Source organism: Mastigoproctus giganteus, chromosome 6, assembly GCF_048544385.1.
Source record: "Mastigoproctus giganteus isolate SK-2022 chromosome 6, ASM4854438v1, whole genome shotgun sequence".
Classification (NCBI taxonomy): domain Eukaryota; kingdom Metazoa; phylum Arthropoda; class Arachnida; order Uropygi; family Thelyphonidae; genus Mastigoproctus; species Mastigoproctus giganteus.
In genome coordinates this window covers 137,322,624-137,346,081 of record NC_143580.1, presented here as the reverse complement: position 1 = coordinate 137,346,081, position 23,458 = coordinate 137,322,624, and the positions used below count along the sequence as shown (strand labels likewise).

General features: G+C 36.8%; 1 protein-coding gene across 1 annotated transcript in view; it reads left to right on the top strand.

Annotated features, from left to right (window-relative positions):
- LOC150084606 (uncharacterized) overlaps positions 1-23,458 on the top strand; it is a 72,984-nt gene that overhangs the window by 26,979 nt on the left and 22,547 nt on the right. The window contains exon 3 of the mRNA XM_090375347.1: positions 22,941-23,007. Within this exon, the coding sequence (XP_090231473.1) occupies positions 22,941-23,007 (67 nt within the window). The remainder of the gene's footprint in view (positions 1-22,940; positions 23,008-23,458) is intronic.

Genomic DNA, 23,458 nt, shown 5'->3' with positions numbered 1-23,458 from the left:
CCAGCAGATCTACAGCCTTCCTAAAGTGAGACCTCCAGACCAGTATACAGTACTCAAGATATGGCCTAACCACAGCCTTATACAAAGGAATAATCACATCCTTATCCCTGCTAACAAAGTTTCTGTATATCATTGAGAAAACCCCATGAGTTGTCCTGGCAGTATGTCTGCACTACTCAGAGAATTTCATATTTGACTGCACAATTATCCCCAGGTCTTTTTCATTCTCCACTACCCTGAGTGTAGTACCACACAGTTAAGTTACTCTGGGGTTAACACTACCCATTTGCAGTACTTTGCATTTGTCAATGTTAAACATCAACTGCTATTTCTCAGCCTGTCGACCCAATTTTCCTAGATCATGTTGCAATAGCTTACCCTGATGACTGTCCTTAACCACTCTGCCAACTGTTGTATCATCTGCAAATTTAGACATTAAGCCTAATATATCTTCATCAATCTGATTGATAAATATTAAAAACAACAATGGACCCAGCACTGAATCCTGGAGAACTCCACTAATAATATTAGTCCTTGAAGAGCAGTGCCCATTGATAACCACTCTCTGTCTTCTTCTGCTTAACTATCCCTTTATCCACAGAAATAACTTGTCCTTAATGCCACATTGCTCCAGTTTGTACAGCAGTCTTTTATGGGCAACAGTATGAAAAGCCTTTCTCAAATCCAAGTACAGGTAACCCTCATATAACGCAGTAGTTAGGTTCCTATAAAATCTCGCACAGTGCAAAACTGTGTTATACAGAACTAAGAACCAGTATGGGGGGGGTTCCAAAAGCTAACAGAAATACACCATTTTTTTTATAACTATCGGAAACTTAATTTTTATTAAAAATAGTAATAACTGAACAAACATCTTACAAACTGTGACACATATATGTCAGATAATGTACATTCGTTTAATTTTCTTCCTCTTCATTGCTGCTAAGCACAATCAAATGAGAACGTTTTCTCTGTTGCAGAATATCTTCACCTTCTGAGCTTCTGCAGCATCTAGATTTCGTGTATCTTCTGCTCTCTTTAAAAAATCAGCAATCTGGATTTGTTTGCTTTTGCTTGATAGATCTTTGTAAATTTCATGGTATGGAGCTAAGCATTTTTGCAGCTCCCATTTGAACTTTGTGCTCCTTTCAGTTGAAGGATCTGAATTCAGAAAATAAGACTCTAATTGCTTGGCTAAGTTTATGCCTTCCCATATGCTTTTTAGTGTAAAATTTGGAACTTCTGAATTTGCATCTGTGCTGTCATCCTCCGAATTGATTTGGTTTACTTCCAATGCCATTTCCACCAAATGCGCTTTGCCAGCCCCTTTTTCTACCAGTAATTCTTGAACATCTTCAGTAGTTATGTCATCAAAACCTTCCCCTCCTACCAACTTAGCCAAGTTCTACAATCACACCAATTCTGTTTTCTGCTGATTCAACCTTATTTCCTGAATGAACTGACTCTGGCCATACATTTTTGCAACACACATTTAATGTTGATGCTTTTTACTTCTTTGAGTGATAAACTATAATTCCAATACAATCCACAACTGAAAAATGTTTCCATGCCTCCATCACTTCGATAAATTCAGAATCAATTTTTTTCAAAATTAATTGTAATGATTTTCTGAAGCAGTGAGTTTCAAAGGTAGATATAATGCCTTGGTCTAATGACGAATTAAAGAAGCTGTATCAGGTGGTAGGAACATTACTTCAACGTTTGGATCACTTAAATCTTTTGGATGGCCTAGAGCGTTTATCCAATAGCAATAAAACTTTAAAATCTAGATTGTCCACTTTGAATAGTTTTCCACAGCTGACACAAAACAATTTAGAAACCATTCTTTAAATAAATTGGCAGTTGGTTGGCCAAACTTTTTTATTTGCTCTCCAATAAAGGTATACCAGTAACTAATTTTTTTCACGCATTTTTATGTACACCTTTCATTGACGAGAATTAGAGGATCTATAAACTAGCATAGTTTTATCATGTAATCTCCAGATGTGTTACACAATTTTTGAAGCCTTAAAACCTGGTGTAGTTTTCTCTTTTTTTGAAATAAATGTTCTGTTGGGCCTTTCCCCCCCACCAAAGACCTGTCTCATCGGCATTGAAAACTTGATGTGATATGTATCTATGCACTTCAATAATTTTTTTTAAATGCCTCTGCATACTTCTTGGTAGCTTCATTAGCAGCCGATGTACTTTCCCCTTGAATTCTTATATTATGTAATGAGAAGTGGTTTTTAAATCGCTCAAACCAACCTTTTACTGGTAACAAACTCTGAATTAACAGAAGATTCTCTATTTTTATTTTACTGGTAACAAACTCGGAATTAACAGAAGATTCTCTATTTTTCTATTAAATGGTTATAAATTTTTAGTGCCTTTTGTTTAATTACATTGCTGTCTAATGGGATCTGTTTTTTTACTGCTATTAATTTAAAAATTGAGTGCTTTTCCATTTTCTCAATGATTTCAGACGAGCTGTCATATTTGCGGAAATGAAAGATTCTGCAGCAACGGCAGTTCTGATTTTCTGTTCATCTTCCTTTATGGTCCAGATTGTTGCTTAATTTAAATTTAAACTTTTCGCAGTTATGATACCTTTTCCCATTTTTTAAGATGATCCAAAGTTTATCTGATTCTAGAGAAATAAAAAGTTTCTTTTGAGCAGTAGTTTTTTACTTTCCTTAAACATAATTTAGGGCTGGAATTTAATTCACAACAAATAAATTATTCCAATATGATTCTTAAGAACAAAGTTTAGTAATGCATACCCGGAAAATTTTATAAATGATCAAATAAAAACTAAAATAACCTTACAAAAACCTTAAGTCACAAACTGCATGTTTCAAAATCATAATTTTTTATGGTCTCAAACAAGCACAAGTTCAATAGCACAGAAGTTGCTTTTGCTTGATAGATCTTTGTAAATTTTCACAAAGATTTCACACGGGATCTCACAATTTTTTTTTTTTTTTTTTTTTTGCATAATGACTAGTGAGTCAACAGCAACGATTCACAAAAAAAATGGAAATGTTGAAAAACTATATCACTTGATCCAACATAATAGCAGGGTCTTCCCCACACAAAAGCTCCAAAATATCATGTTATGCAAGGTTTGCTGCAATTCTCTAACTGTCCTAGAGTTAAACCTGTTATATAATATTATTATTATTATTATTAGCCATATGGTGCAAGGAAGCTTATGCTGCACCAGGCAAAAAAAAAAAAAAAAAACATTTCCCTATTACCCTGAGAGAGAGAGAGAGAGAGAGAGAGAGAGAGAGAGAGAAAGTAGAAAGGAATCACCAAGAAAGAGAAGAATGATGATATCCAGCTCAGGACCCTGGGTGTGCCAAGCCCATACTCACCAGATGTGAGCTCCTAAGTACCATGTTGTGCGAAGATGGCCGCAATTTATCAATCACATTAGAGCAAAACTGTGTTGTAGAAGTACCATGTTATACAGGAGTTGCCTGTATACGATGTAAATTTTTTTTTTTTGCATCCATTTCCTTGGTCACTGCACCTATCAGATTGGATAGACAAGACCGCAACTTGACAAATCCATGCTGTAATTGCAGTTAATTGCATACCTGTCCAGATGGTCCTGCATTACTTCGTTAACCAGTGATGCCGACCGGGCTAGCCAGGTGGGTAAAGTGCCTGCCTGGCAACCCTAAGGTCGCGGGTTCGAATCCCGCCTCTGGCTTGGATCAGAGTAGTGCAAAAACCTTGGGAGGTGCATTATGGCCATAGAAACCGATGCACTAACAAAAAAAAAAAAAAATTAACCAGTGATTCCATTATTTTCACTGGAACAGACGTTAAGCTAACAGGTCTGTAATAACTCATATTGCATTTTGATCCCCTTTATGAATTGGGGATATATTTGCACTTCTCCAGACCATAGGGACCTCTCTTAATCCAAGGATGCTCTTATTATTATGGCTAAGGATTTGCTTACCTCCTTTGCTACCTCCCTTAATATAATTGGATAGATTCTATCCACACCAGGTGCCTTTTATATGCCAATCCTCAACAATTTCTCCTCCACCTTCCTTTCAGTTATCACAGTCACTTAGCTCCTTATTAAAGTTTCATAAACTTCTGTCATCCTGTTCCCTAAAGAATTCTTCATGTGTGGATGCAGATGCAAAATACGTATTCAATTTGTCTGCAACCTGAGCAGGGTCATCAACAGTTAATCATAAGAGAAGAATGTTGCATATCGTAATTGGCTTGTTTCCAATTCTTCAGTTTCATTTTCTGCCTACACCAAAGCTCATAACAATTGTAAAACAGTTATTAATCAGTCCAAACTAGATTTTGAACAGGCTAAGAGTAGGAAACTTGCTTCTTGCCCTAATGATAGCCGATCATTCTGGTCTCTCGCCAGAGCTATTGGCCGCAACCTTTGCCCATCTCTGCTCCCACCTCTGTCAAAACCAGATGGTTCTATTGTCACGTCAGCCAAGGATAAAGCTGACCTGCTAGCATCCTATTTTTCTTCCAACTCGTGTATTAATGATCTTGATAAAACACCTCCCACCATTCCCAACACGCTCCATTCAATGTCTACCATGGTCTTCTGTCAAAAGGGTGTCAGAAGGATTTTGACGAATCTTGATGCTAAGAAAGCTCAAGGTCCTGATGGTATTTCTCCACTTGTTCTCAAAACCTGTCCTCCTGAACTTACTCCTGTCCTTTGCCACCTTTTTTTTTATTTTCTTATTCCAAAGGTGTCTTTCCTTCTGCTTGGAAATTTGCTCATATCCAGCCAGTTCCTAAAAAGGGTGATAAATCTCCCATCCAATTATCATCTCATTGCAATTACTTCTATTTTTTCTAAAGTAATGGAGAAATCAATTAGCCTCCAACTCTTAAACTATCTAGAAACCTTCCGCCTGATCAACGATCGCCAGTATGGATTTGGTCAGTGTCGATCCACTGGTGATATTCTGTCTAATGTTATCCATTTATGGACTAATTCAATGGAAAAGTTTGCCGAAACGCAAGCAGTTGCTCCTGACATCTCAAAGGCTTTCGATCATGTTTGGCATAAAGGTCTTCTAAACAAGCTTCCATCTTATGGTTTTCCAACTGTTTTTTGTAATTGGTTATCTAGTTTTCTCTCTTATCACTCACTGAGGGTAATGGTAGATGGCTCTCTGTCTTCTAACTTCTCCACTAATGCTTGTGTTCCCCAAAGTTCAGTTCTTTCCCCCACTCTTTTTCTCTTGTATATTAATGACCTTCTTCCATTGACTGGAAATCCTATCCATAGTTTTGCTGATGATAACACATTGCATTCCACTTTCCAGTTTGAGAAGCCTTGCCCTGCTCAATCAGCTTCAGCTTCTCGAATATCCACTACCTATTCCTTAAATGCCGATCTCCAGGTAATTCTCCAATGGGGCAAAGACAACTTAGTTGATTTCAATCCCTCTAAAACTGAGTCCTGTCTTATATCTTGCAAAAAAGGATACTTCTGCTCCTATTTCTAGGCAAGATGATATATCTCTTTTGGAGATTACCCTGACTTCTAATCTCTCTTGGCACAAGCAAATTATAAATATTGCTTCCTCTGTAGAAAACAGTAATCCAAGAAATCCACAAAAGTCTTGCTAGTGTGTGGGTGACCAACCCACAAATTCCAGTCAACATCTGGAAAATTAAAATTCTCCATTATTGAGATATTCTGATTGGCTGACCCACTCTCATTCCCTGTATAGCTGTTTGGTATACTCATCACAGTCATTAGCCTATAATACACTCCTACTATCAGTCTTGTTTTCCCAGTGCTTATATCACACCAAACTGACTCAACATTGCACTAGTCCCAAGTCAACTGGCTGCACTGCCTTATATTTAAAATTCTTCTTAACTAAGAGAACCCCTCTGCTTCTCCTGTCATGTCTATCCTTCCTTTATACATTACAGTAAGTACATTACAATAGGTACAGTAAGTCATCTACTGCATGAAAAAATCAGTGTTGTTGTTTTTTCTTGTGCTTCCATTATTATGTGCAGTCGTCTCGATCTCAGTTTGTCCTTTAAACTGCCAGTCTCCTTGAATCATCAAATGGTAGTTTATACTCCTTAAAATGAAACACCTAGTTTTCTGCCAATACTTCTCATGAAATAACATTCTTTATACAAAGTTATAATAGCACTTCTTTTTTCAGCACTCAGTTTCTTATTTCTTGCCATGTCTATCACGAAACGTGCAAAACTTACACCAATCACTCTGAAAGTTGATTGTTCAGTTTTATAAGTTGCAGCTCTTTTCCCCAATTTATATTATTGTAAAAGACTCTAGAGTTATCTACAGCAGGGGTGGGCAACTTTTTTCGTCAGCGGGCCGAATGAAATTTTCGTATCATGATGCGGGCCGAATGAAATTTTCGCATCATGATGCGGGCCGGAATAGATTGAACGATTTAATAAAAAAAACCAGAACCTAAAAAATGTTATATTACTTGAATTACCAAATTATTAATGTATTTTTAAAAAAAAATATCTGAATGTCCAATTATCATTGAAAATGCGGCATTCGGCATCAATTTTTCTTTTTTTTTTTTATTGGCTCATTTTATGGGCTATAAATTATATTAAATTAAAAATTGTAATAATTAGAAAAGGCATAAAACATAAAATACCTCGCACCAATATTATTTTTTTCAATAAGAAGTCAAACCCAAAGGAACTTCGTTCGATTGATGCTACAATAATAATTAGGAAACAACTCTTTGACGCTGCGTAGAATCACTTGGTTACTGTTGTACTGGCCGCGATTCCCGATTGAACCGAATTAAGCCGAACGTTTACGGCGAGTGTAGTCAGGTATGGATTTTCTACATTTATGCATTTACCTAGGGGGCCGGATTCAACATCGTCGTGGGCCGGCTGTTGCCCACCCCTGATCTACAGTGTTCTATCACAGTCAAGAATCTTTTACACCTTTCTGGAATATTCTGAATTTCTTAAATAATATTTACGTTTTTTGATTTTTATATTTAACAGAAAATGTTTTAATAAAAATTGGTAAACAAGTTGGTCCTATTTTAGTAAAAACTTTTAAAAATTAAGAAAAATGAAACATAATTCCAAATTTTTAGGCCCCTTCTCAGAGGTCAAGATTGAAATAGGAGCTACCAGACACGAAATTGACTTAATTTTTTTAAGTAGCAAATTCAGTGTCAACAAGAATGTTGTTTATGCTCGAAGAGGCTGTTTGTGATAGCATGCTTTTTTGGGATGGGCGGGATGAACTTTCTAACGATTGATAGTGGATTTTTGATGCTTCGTATGAAATAAGAGTTGGGTAGTGGCTTTCATTTTCATACCAGTTAAATTTTTGTGTATATTAGAAACATGTTTCTTCAGTATGCCCTTGCAATCAAAAGTTAAAACAGTATTTTTAAATCATTATAGTGACAGTTAAGTGATTTTTATTTACCATTCCAACATTTAGCTTACAATCTCTGTTTGTACAATCTTTGCTCACAATCGTTACAAACGTTTGCTCACAATCTCTAACCAGGTACAAAGAGTATTTTGCTAAATTTAGTACAATTCAGTTATGTTTTTAGGTATGTTTAACATATACATAAAGTATATATCTTCACCATGTTCGTCTGTCCATCTACACATAACTCAAATCCTAGGAGATGGATTTTCGTGAAATTTTATACTTTCAAATTTCATTAACCCTGTCATGGGTGTGCCAGATTCAAGTCCAACAGCAGATGCTGCTGAATTTGAAAAAAAAAAAATTTATTGACTAACTGAGAGCTAAATCTCAGGGTAGTGAAGATACAAAAGAGAGAAACAAACTCCATGAATATCAATTCAGGAACAGGCCTAGTCAGCTCAGATGTCATCAAAAACTAGTTTGCTTTTGTCTGGATGGGATGGAGCATTGTGTAAAATTAAAAGTTCTTTATGGGGAAGTTTCTTTTCATTCAAATATTTTTTTGTGCTAGGGACAAATTCTTCATGAAACCATGTCTTAAACTTGAATCCATCTATACATTTTTTTTATTTTTTTTATTTGTGCGATTAACACGCAAACATTTTACATTTTTTAAAGCACAGGGATTCTTTGACATTCCAGTGAGAGTTAGTTTAAGCTTATGCTCCTCTGATGAATTTGAACATGCCAGTACCGTCATTCTCTCCTTGCTTCATTTATAACCAGGAGCTGATTTTTCTTTTCTAGCTGCAAGTGGTTTGGATCATTTTATAATTCAGGCCCATTTCGTCACATTTGTAAATTTGATCCAAATTCAAATTTCCTTCTTGAATAATTTTTGCTAATTTGGCAGTAAATGTTGCTATTTCTTCCATACTAGCTGATAATTTTTTCCCAGTGATGTTCAGATTTCTAACTCCCAACCTTTTTATCCAATGATCCAACCAACCAGTTCTTCCCCTTCATTAAAATGCTTATGAAATTCTAAGGCCTTAGCCTGTAAAATCGGTAAAGAAATAGGATTCCTTTGTCTCATTTGTGTGAACCACAAAAAAAAGGGCTTCAGAAGTTTGTTCAGATTTTCCTTCCTTCCTTCATTGTCTTTCTATTCAAATTTTCACTATCACATACAGATGCTCTTTGTGAACACCATTTATCAATTTCTACTCTTTCTCCTCCAGTCCCCTACAGTCACTTCACCAACACCTAAGTCACTAGCCACTTTTTTTATTGTTTCTCCTTGATCCAAACATTTGATTGCATTCAACTTCATATCTAAAGACACAACAACATGCTTCCGTTTTCCACTCAGTGCTAATAACATGCTAACCCTAATAACACAGATGAAACATGACAAATAAAATAAATGAGGAAATTAGAGAGTAAAATGTTTAAATCTTTTTTATTAAATCTCTAAAATTAGAGAGTAAAACATTGAAATCAACAAATGTAAAAGATCTGCACGGCTCATCAGTCAACTGGTGCGAGTACAAAATATATACAGCTTTTCGATAATTCACCTCAGATAATGCAAAACCTTGGTTAAATGAGTCTCAGTTAATCAGAACTCTACTGTATATGAATAAGTGTTATATGGGGTGTGATCAGAAAGTTCAGGGGCTGACTGTATCTTGAGATTGTAGCATTATAGTAAAGTGCTACTTGGTGCAATGTGTTTAATGACTTACTGAGACATACTAATGCATATTAGTGCATGAATTGCCCATTTATTTGAAGTCAGTCTGAATTAACATGCATTGAATAGATAATGATTTATGGGTTTCATCACATTTTAAAATGAATGAGTTCACTGAGTAACAAATTTGCATTGTATTTCATTTCAAATCAGAGAAGATGCTGTGTGTCGTTTGAAGACTTTTCAGTGGTTTGTAAAGTTTAAAGAGGTCTGTTTGTCGATTGAAGACCATCCTTGCTCTAGTCATCACTTAACTCACTCATCTCGAAAATCAATGATTCATTCACCCATATTCATGATCATTATTTAATTATCTGTGACGTTGCTAATGAAATTGGCATTTTTTATGGAATGAATCAGTCAATTTTAATACAAGATTTGGGAATGTGACTTGTTTCAGCCGATCATGTGCTTCAAATGCTCATGATGATCACTGAAAGTTGCACATTCTTGCATTCAGGATCTTCAGTAACATTATGCTGCTGACCTATACTTTTTCTTCCATCATTACTGGCAATGAATCATGGGTGTACGATTGTGACCCAGAAACAAAGGCCTAGTCTTCTCAGTGGAAGATTCAGTCTTCTCTAATGCCTAATAAAAAAGCAAAAAACAAGACTGTCAATCAAGTGTGATTATGTTTATCATATTTTTTTTGACTTACGGAGCTAGTTCATTGTGAATTTGTTCTTCGTGGTAAAACGGGAACCAGGAATACTAAAAAACAGTTCTGTGGTGATTGCACAATGCTGTTTGGAGAAAACAGCCAGAAAAAGCAGGCTTCAGGAATTTGATGGATACATTATCACAAAACATCTGAACATTTCATGCTTTCCATTTAAGAATTTCTTGTAAAGCATTCCATCATTGTTGGACCCCATCCACTATGCTGGTAGATTTAGCTATCCCATAAATTTTTTCCCTCATTGTAAATTCCACTATTCCATTATCATGCACTTATACACAAAAACATAACTTTGGTGGAATAAAGAGTGGGAGGGAAGAAAAAAAAGAAAAAGAGTAATACCCGAAAACTGTTTTGGAAAATTTTAAAGAAATAATAGGAAAACTAAAAAATAGGAAAGAGTGCAGGTATAGATAAATAATGAGTTACTAAAATATGGAGGCAAAAAGCTAACTGCAGAATTAATAAAAATATTAAAGCAGATTTTTAAAGAAAAGAGTGTGCCAAGTGATTGTCAAAAAACACATAATAATATCCAGAGCTGGCACAAGGGTTTCATGCACCCTAGGTGAGACTTAAATTTGCACCCCAATTGTATTCTGTACCACCAATCTGCCTATCTATCCATCACCCAGCCTACCAACAAGCTTACCTATTAAATGTTATTTCTTTATTTAGAAATAATTATTACCTTATTTGATTTAATTAATATTTTTTTTTAACCACTAAAAAAAATTACATTTTGTTGGAATGCACCCCTAGGACCTTTGCATCCTAAGCGACCGCCTAGGTTTGCCTAACACATGGGCTGGCTATGATAATACCAGTATATAAGAAAGGAGATAAGCACAATAATTGTAGCAGTTTTAATTTATTAAACACATTATTGGAAACGCATACAATAGGCAAGCGAAGGCAGATTACGAGAAATCTTTGGCAAAGGATGCAAAGAAAAACAGCAAAGAGTTCTTTACTTATGTAAACTATACAAGGAAAAGGGATGAATCAAATTGGACCACTTAACATAGATGGGTTGACTATTGAAGATTATGCTCAGGTAGTATTTCGCATCTATATTCACACATGAGGAGTTATTCAATGAGGGGAGTGGCAGAAGTTTATCAAACTCTGACAGGGAGCTAAGTGATTTTATAATAACAGAGCAAAGTGGAGGAAAAGTGTTGAAGTTAAACATAAAAAAGGCACCTGGGGTGGACGGAATCTATCCAGTAATATTAAAGGAGGCAGCAAAGGAAGTAAGCAAACCCTTAGCCATAATTATGAGATCTTCCTTGAACTCAGGGGAGGTGCCCATGGACTGGAGGTGTGCAAATGTATCACCAATTCACAAAGGGGGTTCAAAAGGTGACACAAGTAACTATAGACCTGTTAGTTTAACTTGTGTTCTGGGGAAAATAATGGAATCACTGGTTAAAAAAGCTTTGCAGGATCATCTAGACAAGACTGCAGTAATAGTTAAGACACAGCATGGGTTTGTTAAAGGTAGGTCATGTCTGACCAATTTTATTGGATGCTATGACAGCATGAATTGTTGAGGAGGCTTCCATTCTGCAGTAGGTTGATAGTGGCTGCACTTTACCTTTTTTATGATGTGGTCACAAAGGAACTAAATGCCAAAAATAATTTTGATATCGTATACTTGGATTTCAGGAAAGCTTTTGATACTGTTGCACATAGAAGACTGCTGTACAAATTGGAGAGGTATGGCATTAAGGCATTAAGGGTAAGTTGCTTCAATAGATAAAGGGATGGTTGAGTGGGAGATGACAGAGAGTGGTAATCAATGGACACTGCCCTTCGTGGACAAATGTTATTAGTGGAGTTCCCCAGGGTTCGGTGTTGGGCCCATTATTGTTTTGTTTATTTATCAATGATATTGATGAAGGTATATCAGATTTAACGTCCAAGTTTGAAGATGATACAAAGGTTAGCAGGGTTGTTATCGACAGTAAAGACAGTATGCTACTCCACCTGGATCTAGATAAGTTGGGCAAATGGGCTGAGAAGTGGCAACTGAAGTTTAACATTGACAAATGCAAAGTACTGCATATGGGTAGCAATAACTGAAGAGAAACGTAACAACTGTGTGGTACTACACTCAGGGAAGTGAAAAAGACCTGGGGGTAATTGTGCAGTCAAATATGAAATTTGCTGAGCAGTGCAGATGGACTACCAGGGCAGGTAATGGAGTCTTGTCAGTGATATACAGGAATTTTGCTAGCAGGGACAGAGAGATGATTATCTCGTTATACAAGGCAATGGTCGTGCCACACCTAGAGTACTGTGTACGGGTCTGGAGGCCTCATTTTAGGAAGGATGTAGAGTTACTGAAACGATTACAAAGAACGGCAGCAAGATTGGTGAGGGGAACAAAGGGGTGCTCTTACCAAGAAAGGCTCAAGTTCTGCAAATTGTAGCACCTGGAGAGTAGGCACTTGTGAGGTAATCTGATTGAGGTGTATAAGGCCTTGAATGGGTTAAGCAAGCTGAATGCTGATGGGATTCTTCCTCTTGCTCAGATTAAGAACCTGAGGGGGCACAGTTTCAAATTGAGGAAAGACAGTTGTAGAATAGATGTGCGGAATTTTGCCTTTAGGCAGCAGGTAGTTGATCAGTGGAACAGACTTCCATCTTTTGTTGTGGAAGTTGATAGACTAAATAAATTTAAGGCTGAGCTGGACAGGCATTTAGAACAAATGGAGGGGTGAAATGGGAGGAGGTTTTTTTTTTTTTTTTTTTTATTGGCCGATTCTGCATAAGCTTGCTTTCTTGCATCATATGCCTCTGCTGATGCTAATGTAAAGGTAATATCTGAAAAATTAAAATTATAGAATTATTTGATGAGCAGCAAGGAAAAATAGCTCAGGCATAGATACAATATTTATGATAGAGCAGACAATAGAAAAATTGTTAGAGTATAATACATCAATTTATACATGTTTTGTAGATTTAGCAAAGTTAAAATAAAAGGTGTAATAGAAATTTTTTAAAGTTACTCAAAGTTCCTCAACAATTAATAAAAGCAATCAGAGGTAGATAGACATGCAATAAGTGCATAATCAAAACAGATCAAAGAAATACAGAACAAATAGAAATAACTGGAAATAGGAATAAGACAAAGCAACTTGCTGAGTTCTCCTCTCTCTCTTCAGCTTGATAATGGATGAATTAATAATAAAGTAAATAAAGGAATTAGAATAAATATTTAAATGATTAAATATATAATCTGTTATGCAGATAAAACAACCAATTTGCAAAGAACACTACATTATTTTAATAAAAAAATAATAAAGGGTATAATGTGGAAATATCCATAGGGAAAGTAGTGAGTTTAACAATAGCAGAAAGATCTATTTTAATTTGCTTCATATTTCATTCATGTTGCTATGGTTCATTTACAGTATGGTTATGTGTGATATTTCACTTCATTCAATTTCAGCATGTTTGGGGCACTACTCTAAATTTATTTATAATGCACTTGATAAAATTGCTGTGTTGCTTGTTAATTGTAATTAACAACTATGAATAATTAAGAATAATTCTAAATTTATATGTATTTCTTCTGCAGCACTCCTATCATTAGTTTGTTCATTGTCTGCATTATAAAACATTCGGTAAAATACACACCATTCGTTGTTCATAATAGCAAATTGCAATGAATGGCATAGATTTAATTGTATCTTATATTGTGACTGCCTTCACAACAAGTTACCATGTATTGCACTACCTGAAATAAGCAACACTTCTCCAAAGAAGAAGACTATTGTTACTTATTCCCAGCTGATACCACCACCCAGACGGCACCGTTTCAAGGCTTGCTGGCCTATTATCAGTGGGTGGGCAGGTATCCTTCTGTTGCAATCATGCCAACCCAGTTATGAAGTATAACTCCACAATATGAGAGATGCAAAAAGGTGTACATAGTAATATTTACTAAGTAAATAAATGCATGAGGTGTAATACATTGAGAATTGGCAATTTACTATATGTATTGTGTCTGTATGTATTGTATTACAGTATATTTCATTGCATTCACATCTTGCAGAGCTTATCCACTCTCATCAAGCATATTCTTAATTTAATTTAACTTGCATAATGTTTAGAAAACATGCGATTGGTTATGTTTTGCAGCCAGTGATGCTTGTTTTTTTTTTTTAAACTTATATTTCCTTTTCATTTTTTTTTTAAATTGATTTATTTATATACAGAATATTTATGTATCATAACATATGTGACACATTTCAGGGATGCATTTAGGACCTAAAAGCAATAAAAAATAAAAAAAAAAGTTCATGTAAACATAGGTCTGATTTTGTCTTCTTTCAAAATTTTTGTGTTCCAGCAGTTCTTTCCACAAACTCAATCAGCATAACTGGCTCCAATCAACTGTTTACAAGCAATGCTCATATCTCATTGCTATAGTTATGTAAACAAAATCCTATATTGTTCTTGGAGTTATTTCAGTTAGTTCTCCTGACAAGAGTACTACTTTTGGAGCTTGTTATTAATATTTTGATACTGTGTGTTTGCTGTGATAATGGACGCTTATTCAAATCGAGATATGGCAGATGTGCAATCTCATGTATGGACTTGCTAAATGCAGTGCAGCTAAGAAAAGATGTCTGTTTGTAGAAAACTTCCCTAATCATCATGTGCCAAATAAGAAGACCTTTCAGAGAACACACGAACGCCTTGCAGAAACTGGTTCATTTAGAAAATAAATTTCAGATATAACATTCATTAGACCTATCAGCACTAGACCAGCAAATCTGACAGACACCTGGAACGTTTCAGCAGTGAGGTCTGTGATTAGGTGTTTTCAGGTGCACAGTGATCATTTTGAGCATTTCCTGTAAATGTAAGCAGATAGTTACTGGAACAAAAATGGCTGCAACTCAGAAACAAAGTAAAATCAGATCTGTGTTTACATGAACTTTTTTTTATTGTTTTTTAGGTCGTAAATCCATCTCTCAAGCCCACATGTTATGATATATCTTGTATGTATATACTTACACTGAGTGGGTACTTTATTAAGTAAATCTGTTATCTTCTTGAAATGTAGCACTCCTTCAATAACAGCATCAAATATTCATACCGTGTAAGTATAAAGCAGGTAGATGAATATGTAGGGATGCTATATGTGTACAGCTCAGTGCAAGAATGGGTGAGAAGGAAGATTTCAGTCATTTTGAACAAGGTATGGTAGTCAGTACCATATGCATAAGAATGAGTACCTTGGAAACTGCAACTTTTCTGAGGTTTTCATCTATAGCATGTCTCAGGTGTATAGGTCCAGTAACTAAATAACATCCAACCATTAGCAATCTTGTGATTGGATATAGTTGTTGATGTAAGAGGCCAACAAAGGCTGACAAGATATACAGGGTAACAGAAAGGCTACAGTTAGTCAAATAACAACCTAGTACAACAGTATTAGAAAACAGGACTTGCATGTCGGGTTGCATATCATCCAAGTTACTTGCAAAAACTGACTAACTGGTTAAAATAAATTTATTAAAATAAATAAATGATATATACATAAGATAAAACAGAAATAAAATAAGATAAAAGCATTAAAATACATAGAAGCTTTTGAGACGAAGTGCCTCTTCATCAGCTAATCGGTGAATGGTATACTTCAGCATATATTGATGGTTACAATAGCAAAAGTCAGCTTGGCATGATCATGTATCACGAGTCTGATGTCAGTAGAACAGAATTGCATACACATGATGACAGCCAGTGCTCATCGCACTGTGCAATACAGTACATTCTATAATAGGGTGTAAGTGCACTCCCCTTGTGAGATTCATAGAACTATTATTGGTAGCTATATGCAGTGCTTCAACCATGGGTGCTGGCAGTAATCATATGAATAGTCGACAATTTCAATATCCCGTCGGGGATCAAGATTGTGCTGCTCAACCCAATAATGCTCGGCGACTGCAGAGCATTCAAATATAGCAGTTCGCAGAGCCACCTCATGCTCAGAAACCCAGTCTTTCGATCTTCTACCAGACTCACCTACATAACACCCCACCCCCACAATCTGCACACGTAATGTGGTATATAGAATTACAAGAAGTATATACTGCTAGGAACACACATATGAGACATAACTTTCAGTTTGTTTTTAACTTGAGTAGCAAGCAATTATCTAAGGAGCAACATGATCTCTTGACCCTCAGCATGAAGTTTGCTGTCCTTCCTTGTAAACCTCCCATTGCACATTTAGCTATGGGTGTAGAAGCATCTCTTGACAAGCTACCTGAAGAGACTGCTAACTTAATTTGCTTTAAAACAGCTTCTATTTTGCAACACATCCAGCCTATCACTAATAACCTCAGACAATGTCAACGGGAAGCTCTTTCTTCTTTGTGCAAAGACGGCACTATTGTAATCTTGCCTGCAGATAAGGGGCAGCACACTGTTGTCCTGGACAAGTCGGAATATATTCATAAAGCCCTCACTCTATTATAGAATCGGGAGATTTATGAAACTGCAGTACTCCCCTGTGAAAGTGTTCGAGAAGTTAGCATTAGCATTAGTAGAGGCATTTGATGCAAGAAAGCAAGCTTATGCAGCATCAGCCAAAAAAAAAAAAAAAAAAAAGTAACATAAATAAATAAAAATAACCACTTCCACTTCACCCCTCTGTTCGTTCGAAATACCTGTCCAGCTGAGCCTTAAACTTATTTAGGCTATCAACTTCCACGACAAGGGATGGAAGTCTGTTCCACCCACCAACCACCCGCTGGCTAAAGGCAAATTTCCGCACATCTATCCTACATCTGTCTTTCCTCAATTTGAATTTATGCCCTCTCAGGTGATTTTTCTGAGCTAGAGGAAGAATCCCATCAGCATTGAGCATGCTCAAACCATTCAAGGCTTTGTACACCTCTATCAGATCACCCCGCTGGTGCCTAGTTTCCAGACACTGTAATTTGCAAAACTTAAGCCTTTCTTCGTAAGAGAACCCCTTTGTCCCATTCACCAATCTAGTTGCCCTTCTCTGTACTCGTTCCAGCAGCTCTACATCCTTCCTGAAATGAGGCCTCCAGGCCTGTATACAGTACTCTAGGTGTGGCCTGACCATTGCCTTATACAAGGGAATAATCACCTCCTTATCCCTGCTAGAAAAATTCCTATATATCATTGACAATACACCATGAGCTACTCTTGCAGCTCGTCTGCACTGCTCAGAGAACTTCATATCTGCCTGCACCACCACCCCCAGGTCCCTTTCATTCTCTACCACTGTCAGTGTAGTACCACAGAGTTGATACGTTGCTCTGGGGTTGCTGTTTCCCATATGTAGTACTTTACATTTGTCAATGTTAAACTTCATTTGCCACCTCGAAGCCCATCTGCTCAACCTTTCCAAATCCTGTTGCAGCAGCATAGTGTCAGTAGTGTCCTTGACAACCCTGCCAACCTTCGTATCGTCTGCAAACTTGGACATTAAGCCTGATATACCATCATCAATATCATTTATAAATACAGAAAACAATAAAGGCCCCAATACTGAACCCTGAGGGACTCCACTAATAACATTAGTCCACGATGAGCAGTGTCCATTGATTACCACTCTCTGTCTTCTCCCCCTCAACCACCCCTTTATCCATAGCAGCAACTTGCCTCCAATGCCACACTGCTCCAATTTGTGCAGCAGTCTTCCATGTGCAACAGTATCAAAAGCCTTTCTAAGATCCAAGTATATAATATCAAAGTTATTCCCTGCATCCAGTTCTTTTGTGACTGCATCATAGTATCCAATCAAATTGGTCAGGCAAGACTTCCCCTTAACAAAACCATGCTGTGTCCTAGCTATAACTGAAGTCTTGTCTAGATGATCCTGCAGTGCTTCTTTCACCAGTGCCTCCATTAATTTTCCGGGAACAGAAGTTAAACTCACAGGTCTATAATTACTTGTGTCAGCCTTTGATCCCCCTTTGTGAATTGGGGTCACATTTGCACATCTCCAGTCAATGGGTACCTCCCCTGAGTCCAAGGAAGCTCTCATAATTATGGCTAAGGGTTTGCTTACCTCCTTTGCTGCCTCCTTTAATATAACTGGATAGATCCCATCCACCCCAGGTGCCTTTCTTGTGTTTATCTTCAACAATTTCTCCTCCACTTTGCTCTCAGTTATTACAAGATTCTCTAGCTTACTGCTAGAGTTGAATACACCTCTGGCATTCCCCTCGCTGAATAACTCCTCATGTGTGAATGTCGATGCAAAATATTCATTTAGTTTGTTAGCTACCCGAGCAGGGTCATCAACAGTTGACCCATCGATCTCAAGTGGACCAATCTGATTCATCCCCTTCCTTCTAGAGTTTACATAAGTAAAGAACTCTTTGCTGTTTTTCTTCGCATCCCTTGCCAAGGATCTCTCGTAATCTGCCTTCGCCTGCCTAACCTCCTTTGTAACTTGGTTACAGATCAACTTGTATCTATCATAGGCATCCGTGTCACGTGTTAATTTGTATGTATCCCATGCATTTTTCTTCTCTGCCATATGCCTCATTAGTTCATCTGACAACCATTTAGGCCTAAACCTTGAACAATATTTCTTAGTTGGTATGTAAAGCCTAGTAGCTTCCACAATAAGTTCTTTGAATGCTTCCCATTTTGAATTTGCTGTTGGCAATATCATCAGTTGATCCCACTGTATAGAATTTAAATACTGTCTCAGTCCATTGTAGTCGCCTTTACGAAAGCAATACCCCTTCCCTTTACCCCTAATGGTAGTTACCTCTTTGAGTAACTCCCACTTCAGCACACTGTGATCACTGCCACCAAGTGGTTCATTTATCTGCAGATTCTTAATGCATGAAGAATCACTACTGATAATCAAATCAAGAGTATTACTCCCTCTAGTTGCCTCCCGAACATGCTGATGTAGAAAACAATCATCCAATAAATCCACAAAAGCCTTGCTACTGTGTGAGTGACCAGCCCCCAAATTCCAGTCAATATCTGGGAAATTAAAATCCCCCATTATAAGACTCTCTGATTTACTGGCCCACTCTATTTCTCCGAACAGTTTCTTATTATACTCATCAGAGTCATTAGGCCTATAGCACACTCCTACTCTCAATTTTGATCTCCCAATGCTTATGTCACACCAAACTGACTCGACACTGCACTGTCCAGCGATGTCGACTGGCTTCACTTCCTTGGATTTTATGTGTTTTTTAACTAATAGCATAACCCCTCCTCCCTTCCTATCCTGTCTATCCTTTCTGTAGACATTGTACTCCCCAAATTCCAGTTCTGCATTTCTTATATCTGTGTGACACCACGTCTCTGAAATCCCCACAATATCTGCCTTTGATGTTTTGAGCAATACCTCAAATTCATCAAATTTATTTACTAAACTCCTAGCATTGGTGTACACACAAGTATACATGCACCTGTTCTTTTTCTTAGCTACCCTAACACAACCCATGTGTTTACTTGTACCCCAATGATTCCCAGCAGTCTCTGAAATATCCTGCATCTTATTTTCCAGGCTGCGGCTCATTCCAATAGAAGCAGTGCAAGAATCACTTTCACCTCTGCCAGTGGCTACTGTTAATCTATTAGTCCTTGTATCCCCCCAATCTAGCAGTTTTCCGACCCACCTAACATTGCCTCGATAGCATCAGCAAACATTCTTGCACCCTTTCTATTTAAGTGTATCCCATCCCTGTAGAAGCAGTCTCTCGTTGGAATCTAAAGTTAATAAACTTCTGCATTCTTGATTTTTAGCTAACAATATTTCTAAGAATGTCCACTGGAAGCTTCATGTGACAGGTTGTCAACTCCCCCAGTTTTATGGACTTCCAAAGATCTATAAACTTGATATTCCTTTATGGCCCATTGTTTCTTGTTGTCATACACCTACGTATAAACTTTCTAAACATGTTGCCAAGTTATTAGCACCCCTTGTTGGGAAAACTGTTTGGACTATTTCCAGTAGTACGTATTTTCTGCATATTATTAAGGATTTTACTATTTCTGAGAACGAGATTATGGTCTCCTTTGATGTGGTGTCTCTGTTCACTTTTGTTCCAGTACAACAGACTATTGCCTGTGCAAGACGTCTTTTGAGCAGGGATACCACATTGGGAGACAGAACCTCGCTCTCTACAGATGATATTTGTACCACTCTCAATCTGTGTTTAACAGGGAGCGTAATCAAGTTCATTGACTCTCTGTTTCACCAAATACAGGGCACACTATGGTCGCTCCCTGTTAGTCCTGTCGTGGCCAATGTCACCATGGAGGAACTTGAGAGTCAGATTTTCTTGAACTTACCTATTCCTATCACTCTCTGGTGTCGTTATGTTGATGATATCTTTGCAATTTTCCCCTGGGGATCGGAGTCTTGGCTGCTGCAATATCTCAATTCCCTGTTGCCCGTCGTTCAGTTTACAATTGAACTAGAGGTTGATAACTCTTCCTTTTTTGAATGTGTTAGTCCAACGAGTGGATTCATGTTTAGTAACTTCCGTTTTTAGGCAGCCAATGTGCACAGGCCAACTTATGAATTATAGGTCTGCACACACATGCTTGGATGCACTCTAGTTTGTCCGGTGACAGACAGTTGGAGATTTCCAAAATTAGGGCAGAGCTTTCAAATTGCAGCTATTCACCTCATGTTCTAGATGTGAGCTTCAGGCTCACGAATTTGTTACACAATTTAACCCTCCTCGCGTCAATGAATTTATCTCTACTGTGTACATCCCCTATTATCCGGGTGTATCTGAACGTCTTGTTAGGATTTTGCGTCTCCATCATGTACAATATGTGTGCAACTTTTGGGGAGAAAATTACAGTCTATATTTTCTAAGGTGAAAACACCAGTCCCTCCTTTCATACGGAGTGGTTCCATATATCACATTACGTGTCCGGATTGTGGAGGGGGGGGGTGTTATGTAGGTAAGTTTGGTAGAAGATTGAAAGACTGGGTTTCTGAGCATGAGGTGGCTCTGCGAACTGCTAATTTTGAACACTCCGCAGTCGCCGAGCCTAATTAGGTTGAGCAGCACAATCTTGATCCCCGACTGGATATTGAAATAGTCGACTATTCACATGATTACCGCCAGCACTCGTGGCTTGAAGCACTGCTCATAGCTACCAATAATAGTACTATGAATCGCACGAGGGGAGTGCAACATCCTATTATAGAATGTACTGTATTGCAGTGCGATGAGTGCTGGCGGTCATCATGTGTACATAATTCTGTTCTACCGACACTAGACTCGGGATACATGATCATGCCCAGCTGACTTTTGCTATTATAACCATCAATATATACTGAAGTACACCAATTAGCTGATGAAGGGGCACTTTGTTTCGAAAGCTTCTATGTATTTTAATGCTTTTATAATGTATTATCTTATGTATATATCATTTATTTATTTTAATAAATTTATTTTAACCAGTTAGTCAGTCATCACAAGAAACTTAGATGATGATGATGCTAGTACAACAGTGGTAATCAAATGGGCATTGCAACCAACAAATGAAATGGGTTCCATTCCTGTCAATAAAAAAAAACAAAGTACAGATACAGTGGGCTCAAGAACACCAACATTGGACAATGGAAGATTGGAAAACTTGCTTGATCTGGCAAATCCCAGTGTTTTTCTGTTTTATGCTGATGGGAGGATAAGAATTTGGTAAAAAAAAAAAAAAAAAAAAAACATTTTGAGTCCATGGATCTGTCCTGCTAGGTGTCTACAATGTAGGTTCATAGTGGTGGTGGTGAAATTCTGTGAGGAGAGGGGATATTTTCCACCAGTTATCTGGACTGTGTTTCTGACCAGATGCATCATTTTATAGCTGCAGTGTAACCTTCTGTAAATGAGCATGTATATGGGTTCTTTTAACCATGTCATAAGGCCAGAATTGCACAGAACTGTCCAGGAACATCAGAGTGAATTCAGTCTACTGCAGTTGCCTCCACAGTAATCAGATCTCAATCTATTTGACATCAGTGAGATAAGGTGGAATGAGCTCTCTGGAACAGAGATTTGTAGCCATCCAACTTGCAACAGCTGTGGGAAGCAGTTGAGGACCACATTGAAATGGGTTCCATTCAATGCTTGTAGCTCAGTTTCAGCCTGTCCTGAGGGTTAGAAGTGATCCTCACTATTAGGTAGGTGTACCTTAATAAAGTGAGAGAGAGATGGCTGGGAGAGTGGAAGAAACTGAATTAAGAATAAGGATTTTTCTGTAAGAATACATACCTAATAATTTAGAGTGCATTAAATAAAAGGCCAATACAGCAAATTTAAAAGCTAGATTTATTCATAAATTTAAAAATTTATGAATAAATATAGACTAATATGTTTGAGTAATGCCAAGAAAATGTATGAAATGTCACATTATCAATACTAAAATCCAACCACAACAATGAGAATTGTAGGAAACAAAAATAAATTAGAACAGAGTGACTGTTGGGTTTTATCTTGTCAGAAGGGCACAAAATAGTGTATGCAGAATCGCTGAATTTCAAACACTAAACAAATCACTATCAAACCACTGATAAAAAATTTTAATCAGCACTTCAATGCAATAGATTGCATAATATAGCCTTTATGCAGTGGTAAATGCAACTAAAGTGTCTTGTCTTGGGACTTTCCAGTAGATAGAACTGAATGGTTGCTCTGTTTTAATTCATTTTTGTTTCATATTTTTTTGCAGGTACTTTTTACTACTGCTTTTATGTTATGTTATTTGATTACATTCAGCTTTGATATTGCTGAAGGAGTTCCAGTCTAATTTTATTCATAATTTTAGCCTTGTAAATTTGCCATATTGGCCTTTTATTTAATGCATTTTATTTATCAATAATAATTTTTAACATTATTTAATTTATAATTTAGTTTACTTGTTTTCATATTCACAGTGCTTCTTACCCCTGAAAAATACTGTATGTCCTTTTAGTAGTAATGCCTTAAATGACATTTACGGTTTCCTCTAAATATAATTCATGTATATTTGATTTTATTGTAAAATAATAAAAACTAATGTTTCAATTATGTGAATTATTTTAGAATACTTTAAACTGGATTCCATATTTTTGGTATTTGGGATTGTGGTTTGGAAGTAGTATACTTGCAGGTAGGTAACATTATTTTTATAAAATCTCATGTATAACTCTATTATATAATATGCTTGCAATATCTTCTCTTGAACAGCTAATGGGTGACATTTGTTAGGATATGTGCATATTGAAATATTTCAGATTGTTTTTGAAACAGTTCTGTGATTTATATCTGATAAAGTCAGTCCCTGTTTAGATTGGTAATACATTTTGGCTAAGAATAAAGTAGCTAAAAAAAAGGCAATGCATTTGTTAGAGCATATGCACTTGATTTGAGTTGGGCCATTTTATAAAACGTGCATCTTTATGTATACTGTTGTCAGTGTGCATGAATATGCACTGACTTTCTGTGAAAAGATCTTTCTTTACAGAAGATTTGTTTTTCTCACATGGAAGAGGATGTTCTGGGTGACCAAACATTAAAGCATTTAGGCTGGCTTGTGAAAATGTATTTTTACATGCAGTGAT